Source organism: Oncorhynchus kisutch, linkage group LG2 (assembly GCF_002021735.2).
Source record: "Oncorhynchus kisutch isolate 150728-3 linkage group LG2, Okis_V2, whole genome shotgun sequence".
Taxonomy (NCBI): domain Eukaryota; kingdom Metazoa; phylum Chordata; class Actinopteri; order Salmoniformes; family Salmonidae; genus Oncorhynchus; species Oncorhynchus kisutch.
Window position 1 is genome coordinate 64192560 of NC_034175.2, and position 23282 is coordinate 64215841.

The 23282-nt window shown below is 42.7% G+C and overlaps 1 protein-coding gene across 3 annotated transcripts in view; it reads right to left on the reverse strand.

Annotated features, from left to right (window-relative positions):
• sytl5 (synaptotagmin-like 5) overlaps positions 1–23282 on the reverse strand; it is an 83619-nt gene that overhangs the window by 22585 nt on the left and 37752 nt on the right. For 2 of the 3 annotated variants that reach the window (XM_031799848.1, XM_031799853.1), the window contains exons 2-7: positions 22782–23204; positions 20211–20426; positions 19673–19906; positions 19076–19237; positions 17909–18026; positions 12748–12892 (exon numbers count right to left, since the gene is read on the reverse strand). In XM_031799848.1, the coding sequence (XP_031655708.1) occupies positions 12748–12892; positions 17909–18026; positions 19076–19237; positions 19673–19906; positions 20211–20426; positions 22782–22900 (994 nt within the window). In that variant the 5' untranslated portion in view covers positions 22901–23204. The remainder of the gene's footprint in view (positions 1–12747; positions 12893–17908; positions 18027–19075; positions 19238–19672; positions 19907–20210; positions 20427–22781; positions 23205–23282) is intronic. The other variant, XM_031799850.1, reaches the window with a different exon arrangement.

Consider the following 23282-nt stretch of genomic DNA (forward strand, 5'->3'; position numbering starts at 1 on the left):
CTTCAACACCACAATGGGATAGACAACACAGGACCCACCAACCCAACAGACCCCACCCCCTCCTGTCAGCTCTCCTGATAGCCCTCCTGACAACCCCCCCACATCCACTGAGGACACACAAAAGCCAGAGATTGTGCTCCTCATTGACTCAAATGGCAAATACATTCAAGAGGATAAACTTTTTCACAAACACAAAGTGGCTAAACTCTGGTGCCCAAACACTAGGCATGCCCTGGAGCTGTTGTCAGAGGACAGACTAGAGTCCCCCAGCAACATCATAATTCACATGGGCAAAAATGACCTGAGGTCCCAGATGGAAAGGGTGGCAACAGTACGGGAGCAGCTCTGTCGGACGCTGGGTATGTACATAGTCAATGGTAGGCTTCGAGGGGACTCCTATGGTAGCTACACCTATAGCTCATCTCTTGGCAGTAGTACTGTCGACTATTTTATCACTGACCTCAACCCAGAGTATCTTAGAGCATTCACAGTCAGTCCACAGACACCCCTATCAGATCTCAGCAAAATCACACTCTACTTGAACAGAGCTATGCTCAATCATGAGGCTTCAAAGCCAAAGGAACTGAATAATATTAAGAAATGCTATAGATGGAAGGAAAATAGTGTGGAAACATACCAAAAAACAATTAGGCAACAACAAATTCAATCCCTTCTAGACAATTTCCTGTAATAGTGAAGGTGTAAACTTGGCAGTAAAAAACCTAAGCAGTATATTTGACCTCTCAGCTTTCCTATCAAATCTAAACATTTCAAGCAGACAACCTAAGACAAGAACAATGACAAATGGTTTGATGAAGAATGCAAAAGCCTAAGAAAGAAATTGAGAAACCTATCCAACCTAAAACATAGAGACCCAGAAAACCTGAGCCTTCACTGTGGCGAATCACTAAAATAATACAGAAATACATTACAGAAAAAGAAGGAACATCACGTCAGAAATCAGCTGAATGTATTTGAAGAATCCATAGAATCGAACCACTTCTGGGAAAATTGGAAAACTCTAAACAAACAGAGATGTATGGATAAACCACTTCTCCAATCTTTTTGGCTTTACAACAAAGAACAAACAGCAAAAACATATACATGATCAAATACAAATCGTAGAATCAACTATTAAAGACCAGAACACACTGGATTCTCCAATTACATTGAATGAACTACAGGACAAAATACAAACCCTCCAACCCAAAAAGGCATGTGGGGTTGAAATGAAATGATAAAATATACAAACCACAAATTCCAATTGGCTATACTTAAACTCTTTACCATCATCCTCAGCTCTGGCATCTTCCCCAATATTTGGGACCAAGGACTGATCACCCCAATCCACAAAAGTGGAGACAAATTTGACCCAAATAACTACCGGGGATATGTGTCAACAGTAACCTTGGGAAAATCCTTTGCATTATCATTAACATCAGACTTGTACATTTCCTCAGCGAAAACAATGTACTGAGCAAATGTCATATTGGCTTTTTACCAAATTACCGTATGACAGATTTCTTTCCACAGTGCCGGAGGGTGAGACAGGGATGCAGCTTAATCCCCACCCTCTTCAACATATATATCAACGAATCAACGAACAGTCTGCAGCACCCAGCCACACCCTAATGGAATCTGAAGTCAAATCTCTACTGTTTGCTGATGATCTGGTGCTTCTGTCACCAACCAAGGAGGGCCTACAGCAGCACCTAGATCTTCTGCACAGATTCTGTCAGACCTGGGCTCTGAAAGTAAATCTCAGTAAGACAAAAACAATGGTGTTCCAAAAAAAGGTCCAGTTGCCAGGACCACGAATACAAATTCCATCTAGGGACTTCTATGCCATCAAAAGGGACATAAAATTTGACATACCAATTAAGATCTGGCAAAAAATACTTGAATAAATTCTAGAACCCATTGCAATTCATGGTTGTGAGGTCTGGGGTCCTCTCATCAACCAAGAATTCACAAAATGGGACAAACACCAAATATCCTCTGTGTACAATGTAAAACACCAAATAATGCATGCAGAGTAGAATTAAGCCGATACCCACTAATTATCAAAATCCAGAAAAGAGCAGTTCAATTCTACAACCACCTAAAAGGAAGCGATTCCCAAACCTTCCATAACAAAGCCATCACCTACAGAGATGAACCTGGAGAAGAGCCCCCCCCCCCCCCCACCCCCTAAGCAAGCTGGTCCTGGGGCTCTGTTCACAAACACAAACAGACCCCACAGAGCCCCAGGACAGCAACACAATTAGACCCAACCAAATCACGAGAAAACAAAAAGATAATTACTTGACACATTGGAAAGAATTAACAAAAGAACAGAGCAAACTAGAATGCTATTTGGCCCTAAACAGAGAGTACACAGTGGCAGAATACCTGACCACTGTGACCAACCCAAAATTAGGGAAAGCTTTGACTATGTACAGATGAGCATAGACTTGCTATTGAGAAAAGCCGCCGACGGCAGACCTGGCTCACAGGACAGGTTATGTGCCCACTGCCCACAAAATGAGGTGGAAACTAACCTCCTTAGAGACACATATTTCCTAAAGATTACACAGACCACACAAAGAATTCCAAAACAAATCAAATGTTGATAAACTTCAATATCTATTGGGTGACATACCACAGTGTTTAATCACAGCAGCAAGATTTGTGACCTGTTTCCACGAGAAAAGGGCAACCAGTGAAGAACAAACTCCATTGTAAATACAACATGTATTTATGTTAATTTACTGTACATTTTTGATAGTTTACTTCACTTCTGAGAGAGAGAGAGAGAGAGAGAGAGAGAGAGAGAGAGAGTGTGAGAGAGAGAGAGAGAGAGAGAGAGAGTGTGAGAGAGAGAGAGAGAGAGTGTGAGAGAGAGAGAGAGAGAGAGTGTGAGAGAGAGAGAGAGATAACAGGGTGGGAGGGAGGAAGAGAGTAACATAGGAGCTGTAATAACTTATGCCCTTGGCAGCTTTAGTGACAGTTTAACGTGTAAACTTCATTCTTACAAAGTGCTACAACTCTCCAGTCTACGTCACGCTCCCACGCACCCAGCCTAATAGAACACTTCCTAACTCATGCTCCCATGCACCCAGTCTAATAGAACACTTCCTAACACATGCTCCCACGCACCCAGCCTAATAGAACACTTCCTAACTCATGCTCCCATGCACCCAGCCTAATAGAACACTTCCTAACACATGCTCCCATACACCCAGTCTAATAGAACACTTCCTAACACATGCTCCCATACACCCAGTCTAATAGAACACTTCCTAACACATGCTCCCATACACCCAGCCTAATAGAACACTTCCTAACACATGCTCCCATACACCCAGTCTAATAGAACACTTCCTAACACATGCTCCCATACACCCAGTCTAATAGAACACTTCCTAACACATGCTCCCATACACCCAGTCTAATAGAATACTTCCTAACACATGCTCCCATACACCCAGCCTAATAGAACACTTCCTAACACATGCTCCCATACACCCAGCCTAATAGAACACTTCCTAACACATGCTCCCATGCACCCAGTCTAATAGAACACTTCCTAACACATGCTCCCATACACCCAGTCTAATAGAACACTTCCTAACACATGCTCCCATACACCCAGCCTAATAGAACACTTCCTAACACATGCTCCCATACACCCAGTCTAATAGAACACTTCCTAACTCATGCTCCCATACACCCAGTCTAATAGAACACTTCCTAACACATGCTCCCATACACCCAGCCTAATAGAACACTTCCTAACACATGCTCCCATACACCCAGTCTAATAGAACACTTCCTAACACATGCTCCCATACACCCAGTCTAATAGAACACTTCCTAACACATGCTCCCATACACCCAGTCTAATAGAACACTTCCTAACACATGCTCCCATACACCCAGTCTAATAGAACACTTCCTAACACATGCTCCCATACACCCAGCCTAATAGAACACTTCCTAACACATGCTCCCATACACCCAGTCTAATAGAACACTTCCTAACACATGCTCCCATACACCCAGTCTAATAGAACACTTCCTAACACATGCTCCCATACACCCAGCCTAATAGAACACTTCCTAACACATGCTCCCATACACCCAGTCTAATAGAACACTTCCTAACACATGCTCCCATACACCCAGTCTAATAGAACACTTCCTAACACATGCTCCCATACACCCAGCCTAATAGAACACTTCCTAACACATGCTCCCATACACCCAGCCTAATAGAACACTTCCTAACACATGCTCCCATACACCCAGTCTAATAGAACACTTCCTAACACATGCTCCCATACACCCAGTCTAATAGAACACTTCCTAACACATGCTCCCATACACCCAGTCTAATAGAACACTTCCTAACACATGCTCCCATACACCCAGCCTAATAGAACACTTCCTAACACATGCTCCCATACACCCAGTCTAATAGAACACTTCCTAACACATGCTCCCATACACCCAGTCTAATAGAACACTTCCTAACACATGCTCCCATACACCCAGTCTAATAGAACACTTCCTAACACATGCTCCCATACACCCAGTCTAATAGAACACTTCCTAACACATGCTCCCATACACCCAGTCTAATAGAACACTTCCTAACACATGCTCCAATACACCCAGTCTAATAGAACACTTCCTAACACATGCTCCCATACACCCAGTCTAATAGAACACTTCCTAACACATGCTCCCATACACCCAGTCTAATAGAACACTTCCTAACACATGCTCCCATACACCCAGTCTAATAGAACACTTCCTAACACATGCTCCCATACACCCAGCCTAATAGAACACTTCCTAACACATGCTCCCATACACCCAGTCTAATAGAACACTTCCTAACACATGCTCCCATACACCCAGTCTAATAGAACACTTCCTAACACATGCTCCCATACACCCAGTCTAATAGAACACTTCCTAACACATGCTCCCATACACCCAGCCTAATAGAACACTTCCTAACACATGCTCCCATACACCCAGTCTAATAGAACACTTCCTAACACATGCTCCCATACACCCAGTCTAATAGAACACTTCCTAACACATGCTCCCATACACCCAGTCTAATAGAACACTTCCTAACACATGCTCCCATACACCCAGCCTAATAGAACACTTCCTAACACATGCTCCCATACACCCAGTCTAATAGAACACTTCCTAACACATGCTCCCATACACCCAGTCTAATAGAACACTTCCTAACACATGCTCCCATACACCCAGTCTAATAGAACACTTCCTAACACATGCTCCCATACACCCAGTCTAATAGAACACTTCCTAACACATGCTCCCAAGCACCCAGTCTAATAGAACACTTCCTAACACATGCTCCCATACACCCAGCCTAATAGAACACTTCCTAACACATGCTCCCATACACCCAGTCTAATAGAACACTTCCTAACACATGCTCCCATACACCCAGCCTAATAGAACACTTCCTAACACATGCTCCCATACACCCAGTCTAATAGAACACTTCCTAACACATGCTCCCATACACCCAGTCTAATAGAACACTTCCTAACACATGCTCCCATACACCCAGTCTAATAGAACACTTCCTAACACATGCTCCCATACACCCAGTCTAATAGAACACTTCCTAACACATGCTCCCATACACCCAGCCTAATAGAACACTTCCTAACACATGCTCCCATACACCCAGTCTAATAGAACACTTCCTAACACATGCTCCCATACACCCAGCCTAATAGAACACTTCCTAACACATGCTCCCATACACCCAGTCTAATAGAACACTTCCTAACACATGCTCCCATACACCCAGTCTAATAGAACACTTCCTAACACATGCTCCCATACACCCAGTCTAATAGAACACTTCCTAACACATGCTCCCATACACCCAGTCTAATAGAACACTTCCTAACACATGCTCCCATACACCCAGTCTAATAGAACACTTCCTAACACATGCTCCCATACACCCAGTCTAATAGAACACTTCCTAACTCATGCTCCCATACACCCAGTCTAATAGAACACTTCCTAACACATGCTCCCATACACCCAGTCTAATAGAACACTTCCTAACACATGCTCCCATACACCCAGTCTAATAGAACACTTCCTAACACATGCTCCCATACACCCAGTCTAATAGAACACTTCCTAACACATGCTCCCATACACCCAGTCTAATAGAACACTTCCTAACACATGCTCCCATACACCCAGTCTAATAGAACACTTCCTAACACATGCTCCCATACACCCAGTCTAATAGAACACTTCCTAACACATGCTCCCATACACCCAGTCTAATAGAACACTTCCTAACACATGCTCCCATACACCCAGTCTAATAGAACACTTCCTAACACATGCTCCCATACACCCAGTCTAATAGAACACTTCCTAACACATGCTCCCATACACCCAGTCTAATAGAACACTTCCTAACACATGCTCCCATACACCCAGTCTAATAGAACACTTCCTAACACATGCTCCCATACACCCAGTCCTAATAGAACACTTCCTAACACATGCTCCCATACACCCAGTCTAATAGAACACTTCCTAACACATGCTCCCATACACCCAGTCTAATAGAACACTTCCTAACACATGCTCCCATACACCCAGTCTAATAGAACACTTCCTAACACATGCTCCCATACACCCAGTCTAATAGAACACTTCCTAACACATGCTCCCATACACCCAGTCTAATAGAACACTTCCTAACACATGCTCCCATACACCCAGTCTAATAGAACACTTCCTAACACATGCTCCCATACACCCAGTCTAATAGAACACTTCCTAACACATGCTCCCATACACCCAGTCTAATAGAACACTTCCTAACACATGCTCCCATACACCCAGTCTAATAGAACACTTCCTAACACATGCTCCCATACACCCAGTCTAATAGAACACTTCCTAACACATGCTCCCATACACCCAGTCTAATAGAACACTTCCTAACACATGCTCCCATACACCCAGTCTAATAGAACACTTCCTAACACATGCTCCCATACACCCAGTCTAATAGAACACTTCCTAACACATGCTCCCATACACCCAGTCTAATAGAACACTTCCTAACACATGCTCCCATACACCCAGTCTAATAGAACACTTCCTAACACATGCTCCCATACACCCAGTCTAATAGAACACTTCCTAACACATGCTCCCATACACCCAGTCTAATAGAACACTTCCTAACACATGCTCCCATACACCCAGTCTAATAGAACACTTCCTAACACATGCTCCCATACACCCAGTCTAATAGAACACTTCCTAACACATGCTCCCATACACCCAGTCTAATAGAACACTTCCTAACACATGCTCCCATACACCCAGTCTAATAGAACACTTCCTAACACATGCTCCCATACACCCAGTCTAATAGAACACTTCCTAACACATGCTCCCATACACCCAGCCTAATAGAACACTTCCTAACACATGCTCCCATACACCCAGTCTAATAGAACACTTCCTAACACATGCTCCCATGCACCCAGTCTAATAGAACACTTCCTAACACATGCTCCCATACACCCAGTCTAATAGAACACTTCCTAACACATGCTCCCATACACCCAGTCTAATAGAACACTTCCTAACACATGCTCCCATACACCCAGTCTAATAGAACACTTCCTAACACATGCTCCCATACACCCAGTCTAATAGAACACTTCCTAACACATGCTCCCATACACCCAGTCTAATAGAACACTTCCTAACACATGCTCCCATACACCCAGTCTAATAGAACACTTCCTAACACATGCTCCCATACACCCAGTCTAATAGAACACTTCCTAACACATGCTCCCATACACCCAGCCTAATAGAACACTTCCTAACACATGCTCCCATACACCCAGCCTAATAGAACACTTCCTAACACATGCTCCCATACACCCAGTCTAATAGAACACTTCCTAACACATGCTCCCATACACCCAGTCTAATAGAACACTTCCTAACACATGCTCCCATACACCCAGTCTAATAGAACACTTCCTAACACATGCTCCCATACACCCAGTCTAATAGAACACTTCCTAACACATGCTCCCATACACCCAGTCTAATAGAACACTTCCTAACACATGCTCCCATACACCCAGTCTAATAGAACACTTCCTAACACATGCTCCCATACACCCAGTCTAATAGAACACTTCCTAACACATGCTCCCATGCACCCAGTCTAATAGAACACTTCCTAACACATGCTCCCATACACCCAGTCTAATAGAACACTTCCTAACACATGCTCCCATACACCCAGTCTAATAGAACACTTCCTAACACATGCTCCCATACACCCAGCCTAATAGAACACTTCCTAACACATGCTCCCATACACCCAGTCTAATAGAACACTTCCTAACACATGCTCCCATACACCCAGTCTAATAGAACACTTCCTAACACCTGCTCCCATACACCCAGTCTAATAGAACACTTCCTAACACATGCTCCCATACACCCAGTCTAATAGAACACTTCCTAACACATGCTCCCATACACCCAGTCTAATAGAACACTTCCTAACACATGCTCCCATACACCCAGCCTAATAGAACACTTCCTAACACATGCTCCCATACACCCAGTCTAATAGAACACTTCCTAACACATGCTCCCATACACCCAGTCTAATAGAACACTTCCTAACACATGCTCCCATACACCCAGCCTAATAGAACACTTCCTAACACATGCTCCCATACACCCAGTCTAATAGAACACTTCCTAACACATGCTCCCATACACCCAGCCTAATAGAACACTTCCTAACACATGCTCCCATACACCCAGTCTAATAGAACACTTCCTAACACATGCTCCCATACACCCAGTCTAATAGAACACTTCCTAACACATGCTCCCATACACCCAGCCTAATAGAACACTTCCTAACACATGCTCCCATACACCCAGTCTAATAGAACACTTCCTAACACATGCTCCCATACACCCAGTCTAATAGAACACTTCCTAACACATGCTCCCATACACCCAGTCTAATAGAACACTTCCTAACACATGCTCCCATACACCCAGCCTAATAGAACACTTCCTAACACATGCTCCCATACACCCAGTCTAATAGAACACTTCCTAACACATGCTCCCATACACCCAGTCTAATAGAACACTTCCTAACACCTGCTCCCATACACCCAGTCTAATAGAACACTTCCTAACACATGCTCCCATACACCCAGTCTAATAGAACACTTCCTAACACATGCTCCCATACACCCAGTCTAATAGAACACTTCCTAACACATGCTCCCATACACCCAGCCTAATAGAACACTTCCTAACACATGCTCCCATACACCCAGTCTAATAGAACACTTCCTAACACATGCTCCCATACACCCAGTCTAATAGAACACTTCCTAACACATGCTCCCATACACCCAGCCTAATAGAACACTTCCTAACACATGCTCCCATACACCCAGTCTAATAGAACACTTCCTAACACATGCTCCCATACACCCAGTCTAATAGAACACTTCCTAACACATGCTCCCATACACCCAGTCTAATAGAACACTTCCTAACACATGCTCCCATACACCCAGTCTAATAGAACACTTCCTAACACATGCTCCCATACACCCAGTCTAATAGAACACTTCCTAACACATGCTCCCATACACCCAGTCTAATAGAACACTTCCTAACACATGCTCCCATACACCCAGTCTAATAGAACACTTCCTAACACATGCTCCCATACACCCAGTCTAATAGAACACTTCCTAACACATGCTCCCATACACCCAGTCTAATAGAACACTTCCTAACACATGCTCCCATACACCCAGTCTAATAGAACACTTCCTAACACATGCTCCCATACACCCAGTCTAATAGAACACTTCCTAACACATGCTCCCATACACCCAGTCTAATAGAACACTTCCTAACACATGCTCCCATACACCCAGTCTAATAGAACACTTCCTAACACATGCTCCCATACACCCAGTCTAATAGAACACTTCCTAACACATGCTCCCATACACCCAGTCTAATAGAACACTTCCTAACACATGCTCCCATACACCCAGTCTAATAGAACACTTCCTAACACATGCTCCCATACACCCAGTCTAATAGAACACTTCCTAACACATGCTCCCATACACCCAGTCTAATAGAACACTTCCTAACACATGCTCCCATACACCCAGTCTAATAGAACACTTCCTAACACATGCTCCCATACACCCAGTCTAATAGAACACTTCCTAACACATGCTCCCATACACCCAGTCTAATAGAACACTTCCTAACACATGCTCCCATACACCCAGTCTAATAGAACACTTCCTAACACATGCTCCCATACACCCAGTCTAATAGAACACTTCCTAACACATGCTCCCATACACCCAGTCTAATAGAACACTTCCTAACACATGCTCCCATACACCCAGTCTAATAGAACACTTCCTAACACATGCTCCCATACACCCAGTCTAATAGAACACTTCCTAACACATGCTCCCATACACCCAGTCTAATAGAACACTTCCTAACACATGCTCCCATACACCCAGTCTAATAGAACACTTCCTAACACATGCTCCCATACACCCAGTCTAATAGAACACTTCCTAACACATGCTCCCATACACCCAGTCTAATAGAACACTTCCTAACACATGCTCCCATACACCCAGTCTAATAGAACACTTCCTAACACATGCTCCCATACACCCAGTCTAATAGAACACTTCCTAACACATGCTCCCATACACCCAGTCTAATAGAACACTTCCTAACACATGCTCCCATACACCCAGTCTAATAGAACACTTCCTAACACATGCTCCCATACACCCAGTCTAATAGAACACTTCCTAACACATGCTCCCATACACCCAGTCTAATAGAACACTTCCTAACACATGCTCCCATACACCCAGTCTAATAGAACACTTCCTAACACATGCTCCCATACACCCAGTCTAATAGAACACTTCCTAACACATGCTCCCATACACCCAGTCTAATAGAACACTTCCTAACACATGCTCCCATACACCCAGTCTAATAGAACACTTCCTAACACATGCTCCCATACACCCAGTCTAATAGAACACTTCCTAACACATGCTCCCATACACCCAGTCTAATAGAACACTTCCTAACACATGCTCCCATACACCCAGTCTAATAGAACACTTCCTAACACATGCTCCCATACACCCAGTCTAATAGAACACTTCCTAACACATGCTCCCATACACCCAGTCTAATAGAACACTTCCTAACACATGCTCCCATACACCCAGTCTAATAGAACACTTCCTAACACATGCTCCCATGCACCCAGTCTAATAGAACACTTCCTAACACATGCTCCCATACACCCAGTCTAATAGAACACTTCCTAACACATGCTCCCATACACCCAGCCTAATAGAACACTTCCTAACACATGCTCCCATACACCCAGTCTAATAGAACACTTCCTAACACATGCTCCCATACACCCAGTCTAATAGAACACTTCCTAACACATGCTCCCATACACCCAGTCTAATAGAACACTTCCTAACACATGCTCCCATACACCCAGTCTAATAGAACACTTCCTAACACATGCTCCCATACACCCAGCCTAATAGAACACTTCCTAACACATGCTCCCATACACCCAGTCTAATAGAACACTTCCTAACACATGCTCCCATACACCCAGTCTAATAGAACACTTCCTAACACATGCTCCCATACACCCAGTCTAATAGAACACTTCCTAACACATGCTCCCATACACCCAGTCTAATAGAACACTTCCTAACACATGCTCCCATACACCCAGTCTAATAGAACACTTCCTAACACATGCTCCCATACACCCAGTCTAATAGAACACTTCCTAACACATGCTCCCATACACCCAGTCTAATAGAACACTTCCTAACACATGCTCCCATACACCCAGTCTAATAGAACACTTCCTAACACATGCTCCCATACACCCAGTCTAATAGAACACTTCCTAACACATGCTCCCATGCACCCAGTCTAATAGAACACTTCCTAACACATGCTCCCATACACCCAGTCTAATAGAACACTTCCTAACACATGCTCCCATACACCCAGTCTAATAGAACACTTCCTAACACATGCTCCCATACACCCAGTCTAATAGAACACTTCCTAACACATGCTCCCATACACCCAGTCTAATAGAACACTTCCTAACACATGCTCCCATACACCCAGTCTAATAGAACACTTCCTAACACATGCTCCCATACACCCAGTCTAATAGAACACTTCCTAACACATGCTCCCATACACCCAGTCTAATAGAACACTTCCTAACACATGCTCCCATACACCCAGTCTAATAGAACACTTCCTAACACATGCTCCCATACACCCAGTCTAATAGAACACTTCCTAACACATGCTCCCATACACCCAGTCTAATAGAACACTTCCTAACACATGCTCCCATACACCCAGCCTAATAGAACACTTTTTTATTAAATGCTTAATCTTCTTCCCTGTCAGATTCAAACTAAGTAAACAAGTAACGTTGTCTGGGCTCTGTGAAACAGAGATAATCCTGTCTCTCTCTGTAAGGTGTTCAGATACACACATGTTGGAGGTGTGAAGAGTGTGTTATCATGACGATACCTGATGAAACAGAGGCCCTGGAGACAGCAATTGTGGGTGGGGCGGTATCAGACCCTGTCCAGCCATGCCCGGTGAAGGTGTCGGACATCTTGTCAAACACGCTGTCGCTGGAGCGGAAACTAGCCACGCTCTCCGCTCCGTCCGGCTACACACACACACACACACACACGTGTTAATGAGGTTTGTGTGCTATGAGGTATGTGTGTTTATGAGTGCATGCAATGTGTCTGTCTGTCTGTCTGTTTTTATTTGTATTTATTATGGATCCCCATTCAGCTACTCTTCCTGGGGTCTATCAAAATGAAGGTAGTTTATAAAATGTTAAAAACATTACAATACATTCACAGATTTCACAACACACTGTGTGCCCTCAGGCCCCTACTCCACCACTACCACATGGTACAAAATCCATGTGTACGTGTGTGTATAGTGCGTATGTTATCGTGTGTGTGTATGTATGTGTCTGTGTTTGTGTTGCTTCACAGTCCCCGCTGTTCCATAAGGTATATTTTTATCTGTTTTTTAAATCTAATTTTACTGCTGGCATCAGTTACTTGATGTGGAATAGAGTTCCATGTAGTCATGGCTCTATGTAGTACTGTGTGCCTCCAATAGTCTGTTCTGGACTTCGGGACTGTGAAGAGACCTCTTGTGGCATGTCTTGTGGGGTATGCATGGGTGTCCGAGCTGTACGCCAGTAGTTCAAACAGACAGCACGGTGCATTCAACATGTCAATACTTCTCATAAATACAAGTAGTTATGGAGTCAATCTCTCCTTCACTTTGAGCCAGGAGAGATTGACATGCATATTATTAATATTAGCTCTCTGTGTACATCCAAGGACCAGCTGTGCTGCCTTCTTCTGAGACAATTGCAATTGGCCCTTTTTGTGGCATCTGACCACACGACTGAACAGTAGTCCAGGTGCGACAAAACTAGGGCCTGTAGAACCTGCCTTGTTGATAGTGCTGTTAAGAAGGTAAGGCAGCCCTTTATTATGGACAGACTTCTCCCCATCTTAGCTACTGTTGTATCAATATGTTTTGACCTTGACACCTCAACTTTCCCAATTTCCACATTATTTATTACAAGATTTCTTTGAGGTTTAGGGTTTAGTGAATGATTTGTCCCACATACAATGCTTTTAGTTTTAGAAATATTTAGGACTAACTTATTCCTTGCCACCCACTCTGAAACTAACTGCAGCTCTTTGGTAATTTCAGTTGCTGTAGTAGCTGACATTTACAGTGTGGAGTCATCCGTATACATAAACACATTGGCTTCACTCAAAGCCAGTGGCATGTCATTAGTAAAGATTGAAAAAAGTAAGGAGCCTAAACAGCTGCCCTGGAGAATTCCTGATTCTACCTGGATTATGTTGGAGAAGCTTCCATTAAAGAACACCCTCTGTGTTGTGTTAGACAGGTAACTCTTTATCAACCATATAGCAGGGGATGTAAAGCCATAACACATACGTTTTTCCTGCAGCAGATTATAATCGGTAATGTCAAAAGCCGCATTGAAGTCAAACAAAACAGTCCCCACAATCTTTTCATCATCAATTTCTCTCAGCCAATCGTTAGTCATTTGTGTAAGTGCTGTGCTTCTTGAATGTCCTTCCCTATAAGCATGCTGAAAGTTTGTTGTCAATATGTTTACTGATAAAATACCATTGTATCTGGTCAAACACAATTTCTTCCAAAAGTTTACTAAGGGTTGGTAACAGGCAGATTGGTCGGCTATTTGAGACAGTAAAGGGGGCTTTACTATTCTTAGGTAGCGGAATTACTTTTGCTTACCTCCAAGCCTGGGGGCACCCACTTTCTAGTAGGCAAAAATTTTAAATATGGCAAATAGGAGTGGCAATATTGTCTGCTATTATCTCAGTAATTTTCCATCCAAGTTGTTAGACCCCGGTGGCTTGTCATTATTGATAGAAAATAATTTCTTAACCTCTTCCACACTCACTTTACGGAATTCAAAATTACAATGGTTGTCTTTCATAATTGAGTCAGATATACTTGGATGTGTAGTGTCAGCGTTTGTTGCTGGCATGTCATGCCTAAGTTTGCTAATCTTGTCAATTAAAAAATAATTAAAGTAGTTGGCAATAGCAGTCGGTTTTGTGATGAATGAGCCATCTGAATCAATGAATGACGGAGCTGAGTTTGCCTTTTTCCCCAAAATGTCATTTAAGGTGCTCCAAAGCTTTTTACTATAATTCTTTCTGTCATTTATCTTGTTTCATAGTGTAGTTTCTTCTTCTTTTTATTCAGTGTAGTCACATTATTTCTCAATTTGAAATACGTTTGCCAATCGGTTGTGCAGCCAGACTTATTTGCCATTCCGTTTTGCCTCATACCACCTCTCAACCATGCAATTTTTCATATTCCTCATCAATCGATGGGGATTTAACAGTTTTTACAATCATTTTCTTAATAGGTGCATGCTTATTAGTAAATGGAATTAGCAATTTCATAAATGTGTCAAGTGCAGCGTCTGTTTGCTCCTCATTACACAATACGGACCAACAAATATTCTTTACATCAACAATATAGGAATCACTACAAAACCTCTTGTATGACCTCTTATACACTATATTAGGCCCAGCCTTGGGAACTTTGGTTTTCCTAGATATGGCTACTATATTGTGATCACTACATGCGATGGATCTGGATACTGCTTTCAAACACCTTTCTGCAGCATTAGTAAAGATGTGATCAATACATGTTGATGATTTCATTCATGTGCTGTTTGTAACTACCCTGGTAGGTCGACTGCACCTTGAAAGCGGCAGCTCTAGCCTTTAGCTCGATGCGGATATTGCCTGTAATCCATGGCTTCTGGTTGGGATATGTACGTACACTCACTGTGGGGAAGACGTCATCGATGCACTTATTGATGAAGCTGATGACTGAGGTGGTGTATTCCTCAATGCCATTGGATTAATCCCGGAACATATTCCAGTCTGTGCTAGCAAAACAGTCCTGCTAACATGAATTTCTTTTAACTAGGGAAATTGTGTCACTTCTCTTGCAACAGAGTCAGGGTATATGCAGCAGTTTGGGCCGCCTGGCTCGTTGCGAACTGTGTGAAGACTATTTCTACCTAACAAAGACAGCCTACTTCGCCAAATAGGGGATGATTTAACAAAAGCGCATTTGCGAAAAAGCACAATCGTTGCACGACTATACCTAACCATAAACATAAATGCCTTTCTTAAAATCAATACACAGAAGTATATATTTTTAAACCTGCATATTTAGCTAAAAGAAATCCAGGTTAGCAGGCAATATTAACCAGGTGAAATTGTGTCACTTTTCTTGCGTTCATTGCACACAGAGTCAGGGTATATGCAACAGTTTGGGCCGCCTGGCTCGTTGCGAACTAATTTGCCAGACTTTTATGTAATTATGAAATAACATTGAAGGTTGTACAATGTAACAGCAATATTTAGACTTGGGGATACCACCCGTTAGATAAAATAAGGAACGGTTCCGTATTTCACTGAAAGAATAAACGTTTTGTTTTCGAAATGATAGTTTCCGGATTTGACCATATTAATGACCAAAGGCTCGTAATTCTGTGTGTTATTATGTTATAATTAAGTCTATGATTTGATATTTGATAGAGCAGTCTGACTGAGCGGTGGTAGGCAGCAGCAGGCTTGTACGCATTCATTCAAACAGCACTTTTGTGTGTTTTGCCAGCAGCTCTTCGCTGTGCTTCAAGTATTGAGCTGTTTATGACTTCAAGCCTATCAACTCCCGAGATTAGGCTGGTGTTTTCGAGGGTGGCTGTTGTCGATGTGTTCCTGGTTCGAGACCAGGCAGGGGCGAGGAGAGGGACGGAAGCTATACTGTTACACTGGCAATACTAAAGTGCCTATAAGAACATCCAATAGTCAAAGGTATATGAAATACAAATGGTATAGAGGGAAATAGTCCTATAATTCCTATAATAACTACAACCTAAAACTTCTTACCTGGGAATATTGAAGACTCATGTTAAAAGGAACCACCAGCTTTCATATGTTCTCATCTTCTGAGCAAGGAACTTAAACATTAGCTTTTTTACATGGCACATATTGCACTTTTACTTTCTTCTCCAACACTTTGTTTTTGCATTATTTAAACCAAATTGAACATGTTTCATTATTTATTTGAGGCTAAATTGATTTTATTGATGTATTATATTAAGTTAAAATAAGTGTTCATTCAGTATTGTTGTAATTGTCATTATTACAAATAAGTAAATAAAAAATTGTCAGATTAATCGGTAACGGCTTTTTTTGGCCCTCCAATAATCGGTATCGGCGTTGAAAAACCATAATCGGTCGACCTCTAATCAGGAGGATAGAATTATGGTCAGACTTGCCAAATGGAGGGCGGGGGAGAGCTTTGTATGCATCTCTGTGTGTGTAGTAAAGGTGGTCTAGGATTTTTTTCCTTGGTTTCACATGTGGCATACTGGTAAAAATTTGGTAAAACTGATTTAAGTTTGCCTGCATTAAAGTCCCCGGCCACTACGCCGCTTCTGGGTGAGCATTTTCTTCTTTGCTTATGGCCTTCTGCCATGCTTACTTGTTTTCATTGCTTTACTGGGAAGCTTAGCAGAAGTAGATATGCTCATGTTATTTATTTTAGTGCAGGGTGAGCTGCACACAGTGGACTTCCTCCTAGGGCATACTGTCTCAGTGCTAACAGTATAAATCTGGTTCATAGGCACATGATTACTGCATACAATAGTTGTAGGAACAGCAGAGACATTCAGGGCAGTTAGAGGGACATAAATTAGGTTACTTCCATTGCGTCTACCAACGCCCTTGGTGTAATGTACATTTGCTGAAGCATTATGACAACTCTGAGTCACAATGGTAGGGATTAGCTGAGTTGTGCTTGGGTCATTGATAAGTTATTGTCTCAACGCAGCCTTATAATGCTGTAAAAGGATTATTGGTGTGTGTGTCTGTCTATCCGTGTGTGTGTGTGTGTGTCTGTCTGTCTGTCTGTCTGTCTGTCCGTCTGTGTGTGTCTATGTGTGTGTGTGTGTGTGTGTGTGTGTGTGTGTGTGTGTGTGTGTGTGTGTGTGTGTGTGTGTGTGTGTGTGTGTGTGTGTGTGTGTGTGTGTGTGTGTGTGTGTGTCTTTTGGGTTGCTGACCCTGACCCTCCTGCTCTTGCTGCTGGGTGTAGGGGACCTGTCCGTCTCCAGAGTTTGGGAGCGCAGGTTGTTAGGTACAGTACGTATCCCTGACGACTCCAGAGCCACAACACTACCCCTGAGGACAAGACAGAATACACCATTACATTACACATCACTACCCCTGAGGATAAGACCGAATACACCATCACATTACACATCACTACCCCTGAGGACAAGACAGAATACACCATCACATTATACATCACTACCCCTGAGGACAAGACAGAATACACCATCACATTAAACATCACTACCCCTGAGGACAAGACAGAATACACCACATTACACATCACTACCCCTGAGGACAAGACAGAATACACCATCACATTAAACATCACTACCCCTGAGGACGACAGAATACACCATTACATTACACATCACTTCCCCTGAGGACAAGACAGAATACACCATTACATTACACATCACTTCCCCTGAGGACAAGACAGAATACACCATTACATTACACATCACTACCCCTGAGGACAAGACAGAATACACCTTTACATTACACATCACTACCCCTGAGGACAAGACAGAATACACCATCACATTACACATCACTACCCCTGAGGACAAGACAGAATACACCATCACATTACACATCACTTCCCCTGAGGACAAGACAGAATACACCATCACATTAAACATCGCTAACCCTGAGGATAAGACAGAATACACACCATCACATTAAACATCACTACCCCTGAGGATAAGACAGAATACACACCATCACATTAAACATCACTACCCCTGAGGACAAGACAGAATACACCATTACATTACACATCACTTCCCCTGAGGACAAGACAGAATACACCACATTACACATCACTACCCCTGAGGATAAGACAGAATACACACCATCACATTAAACATCACACACACTGGGATAACACATGAGATTCAGATGATTATTCATCAACATATGGTTAAATTGGAAATCCAGAGTTGGGGAGCCCTATTTGTGTTTCTTTCACCTATCCATTAACATCAACTGAGTGGAGACAAGGCAAGGAAGGAGATGATGAACGTAAGGAGACGATGTAAAGAACTTCCTTTAGACAGTGGAGATGTGCCTGTGGTGGGTGTTACTTGCATGAGTGTGGTTTGGTCATTTGTCCTCACCTATGTGAGTGAGGCGCTGAGCGGGTTGTGGAGCGTGGTGCAGACCGGGCACTGCGTATGCTGTGTGTGTCTGTGTCGGGGACAGGAGCACACACACTCCCACCCTGCACCCCGTTCTCTGGCTTCAGGCTGGGACGGCTGCCCTTCTTATCCATCAATATCCTAGGATCCAACAGAACTAGTCAATACACACACACATCAGACTGTGGTGTGTGTGTGTGTGTGTGTGTGTGTGTGTGTGTGTGTGTGTGTGTGTGTGTGTGTGTGTGTGTGTGTGTGTGTGTGTGTGTGTGTGTGTGTGTGTGTGTGTGTGTGTGTGTGTGTGTGTGTGTGTGTTTGTGTGTGTGTGTGAATGTAATACGAAACCCATTCTCTGATGGAAGCCCAACTTTCCACTTGCCTGTGTAGTAGATTACTCTTTATATTAAATATGTGCAGTGATCTTCTCCTGTGTCTTTTAATTATATTGTAAATGGTCAAACTGACAAATTACATGTTGAAGTAATCCAGCCCAAACCTGTTGGTGTACATACTGTATGTGTTTGTATGTGTGTGTATTTGTGTGTACGTGTGTGTATGTGTGTGTGTGTTTCTCACCCTTTCCCTTTCCTCTTGGCACCATCCACCAGGTTCCTCACAGCACTTCTTCCTGATTTTGGAGTGTCAGGCCTCTCAGGTGAGTCAGCTGGCACTGGGGACTTCCTGTGGGGGCTTCCTGCGGGGCTGCTCATGATAGACTGTTTGACCACATCACTGCTGAGCACTGTCCCCTTGTCAAACCGCTTGGACCGCTCCTCTAGGAACCACTCCCCGGTCACCACCTTCAGCTCCCTGCCAATCAGAGACACAGGGGACCCCTGACCTCTGACCCCTGTACGGTACACTGACCTCTCAACTTTAACCCTGGCTTTAACCGGCTCTTATGTTCACGTCAATCGGCCCAGATAAGTGATAACGCCATGTGACAGAGCAAATGAAGACAGCTGCTGAGTGGTTAAACAACAAATAGGAGCCATCTGGCCTTAAATAAAACACACAGACACACATACACACACATACACACACAGTCACACACACCCAACTGTTAGTAGTGCTAAACCATGGCCTGTCCCCTGATACCTTTGCCCAGACTCACAAGACTTTGGCACAGATGGAGCACTTCCAATGCTTTGCTTTAGGGGCCATCACGCGACAGTCGCTGCAGACACGCTGTAGACACTGCTCACAGAGCTCCCCGCGGTCGAAAATCAGGCCCAGGCCCTTCAGGCAACGGGCGCATTGACGCTCCCCAACCTCTTGGGGGCGCCGCGAACCTTTACGCCTGATCTCCACCAGCTCATTCTTCAGCTTCCTACAACAGAGAGAAACAGAGGAAGAACACTTATCAAGTTTGTTATTATCACTAATTATTATAACCACGGTTGTAGTAGTTTTTGTGATGTTGTGGTCGTATTGTGATTATAGTAGTTGTTGTGATCATATTGTGATTATAGTAGTTGTTGTGATCATATTGTGATTGTGGTAGTTGTTGTGATGTTGTGGTCATATTGTGATTGTAGTGGTTGTTGTGATGTGGTCGTATTGTGATTGTAGTAGTTGTTGTGATGTTGTGGTCATATTGTGATTGTAGTAGTTGTTGTGATCGTATTGTGATTGTAGATGTTGTGATCATATTGTGATTGTAGTTGTGAAGTTGTGGTCGTATTGTGATTGTAGTAGTTGTGATTGTAGTTGTTGTGAAGTTGTGGTCATATTGTAATTGTAGTTGTTGTGAAGTTGTGAGTGTAGTTGTTGGGAAGTTGTGGTTGTATTGTGATTGTAGTTTTTGTGAAGTTGTGGTCGTATTGTGATTGTAGTAGTTGTTGTGATTGTAGTTGTTGTGATCGTATTGTGATTGTAGTAGTTGTGAAGTTGTAGTCGTATTGTGATTGTAGTTGTTGTGAAGGTGTGGTCATATTGTGATTGTAGTAGTTGTTGTGATCGTATTGTGATTGTAGTTGTTGTGAAGTGGTGGTCATATTGTGATTGTAGTGGTTGTGAAGTTGTGATTGTATTGTGATTGTAGTTGTTGTGAAGTTGTAGTCGTATTGTGATTGCAGTTGTTGTGAAGGTGTGGTTGTATTGTGATTGTAGTAGTTGTTGTGAAGTTGTGGTCGATTTGTGATTGTAGTAGTTGTGGTGATGTTGTGGTCATATTGTGATTGCAGTAGTTTTTGTAATTGTAGTTGTTGTGAAGTTGTTGTCATATTGTGATTGTAGTTGTTGTGAAGTTGTGGGCGTATTGTGATTGTAGTTGTTGTGAAGTTGTGGTTGTATTGTGATTGTAGTAGTTGTTGTGATCGTATTGTGATTGTAGTTGTTGTGAAGTTGTGGTTGTATTGTGTTTGTAGTAGTTGTTGTGATCATATTGTGATTGTAGTTGTTGTGATGTTGTGGTCATATTGTGATTGTAGTGGTTGTTGTGATGTGGTCGTATTGTGATTGTAGTAGTTGTTGTGATCATATTGTGATTGTGGTAGTTGTTGTGATGTTGTGATGTTGTGGTCGTAATGTGATTGTAGTAGTTGTTGTGATGTTGTGATCATATTGTGATTGTAGATGTTGTGAAGTTGTGATCGTATAGTGATTGTAGTTGTGAAGTTGTGGTCATATTGTGATTGTAGTTGTTGTGATCGTGTTGTGATTGTAGTTGTTGTGAAGTTGTGATTGTAGTTGTTGGGAAGTTGTGGTTGTATTGTGATTGTAGTAGTTGTTGTGATCGTATTGTGATTGTAGTTGTTGTGAAGTTGTAGTCGTATTGTGATTGTAGTTGTTGTGAAGGTGTGGTCATATTGTGATTGTAGTAGTTGTTGTGATCGTATTGTGATTGTAGTTGTTGTGAAGTTGTGGTCATATTGTGATTGTTGTGGTTGTGAAGTTGTGATTGTATTGTGATTGTAGTTGTTGTGAAGGTGTGGTTGTATTGTGATTGTAGTAGTTGTTGTGATCGTATTGTGATTGTAGTTGTTGTGATGTTGTGGTTGTATTGTGATTGTAGTAGTTGTTGTGATCATATTGTGATTGTAGTTGTTGTGAAGTTGTGGTCGTATTGTGATTGTAGTAGTTGTTGTGATGTTGTGGTCATATTGTGATTGCAGTAGTTGTTGTGATCGTATTGTGATTGTAGTTGTGAAGTTGTGGTTGTATTGTGGTTGTAGTACTTGTCGTGATCATATTGTGATTGTAGTTGTTGTGAAGTTGTGATTTTAGTTGTTGTGAAGTTGTGGTTGTATTGTGATTGTAGTAGTTGTGGTTGTATTGTGATTGTAGTTGTTGTGAAGTTGTGGTCGTATTGTGATTGTAGTTGTTGTGAAGTTGTGATCGTATTGTGATTGTAGTTGTTGTGGTTGTATTGTGATTGTAGTAGTTGTTGTGATTGTAGTTGTTGTGAAGTTGTGGTCATATTGTGATTGTAGTTGTGAAGTTGTGGTCGTATTGTGATTGTAGTAGTTGATGTGATCATATTGTGATTGTAGTTGTGATCCTATTGTGATTGTAGTTGTTGTGAAGTTGTGGTCATATTGTGATTGCAGAGGTACGAATAAGGATGATGATTACGATAAAAAAATCCTCATCAACATCAAGAAAGTTGTAGTAGTAGATGTATCATTGTAGTGGATTGTACAGTGATGATGATGAATATGATGAAGCCTTATTCCGCCCTCACCGTATCCTCTTCTCCTCTAGTTTCCTCAGTTTCTCGTCCTTCTGCAGGACTCCGAGGATCATCTCTCGCTCATGCTCCAGCAGGAACGAGAGGTTCAGCTCCTCAGCACTCTTCTCCATTGGTCCGTCGCTCTCCAAACCAGCCAATTAGAAAAGCCGAGGTGACGCAGAAGGCGTAGTCACATGCAGGGGTGTCAGAGGGCAGCTACATGACCTCACTCAGCATTCCATTAGGTTTCCTTTAGCGTTCTGTTAGCATTATCATGGTCTCTGGTTAAAGCAGGACGTTCTCCAGATTATCCAAGGTTCCTCTAGTATGTTCTTCTCCTTATCTTGTTTCTCTCTGGTGTATCAGACAAACCGCCAATCACACAGCAGTTACTGTATCCCCAAAGACTGGTCCACAGCCTGCCTAAACCTGATCCTGTTCAAAACACAACACAACACAAACTGTTGTTAGAGATCTCTGAAGTTAGAGTCTGCAGCTGACCCTTGATGCTAG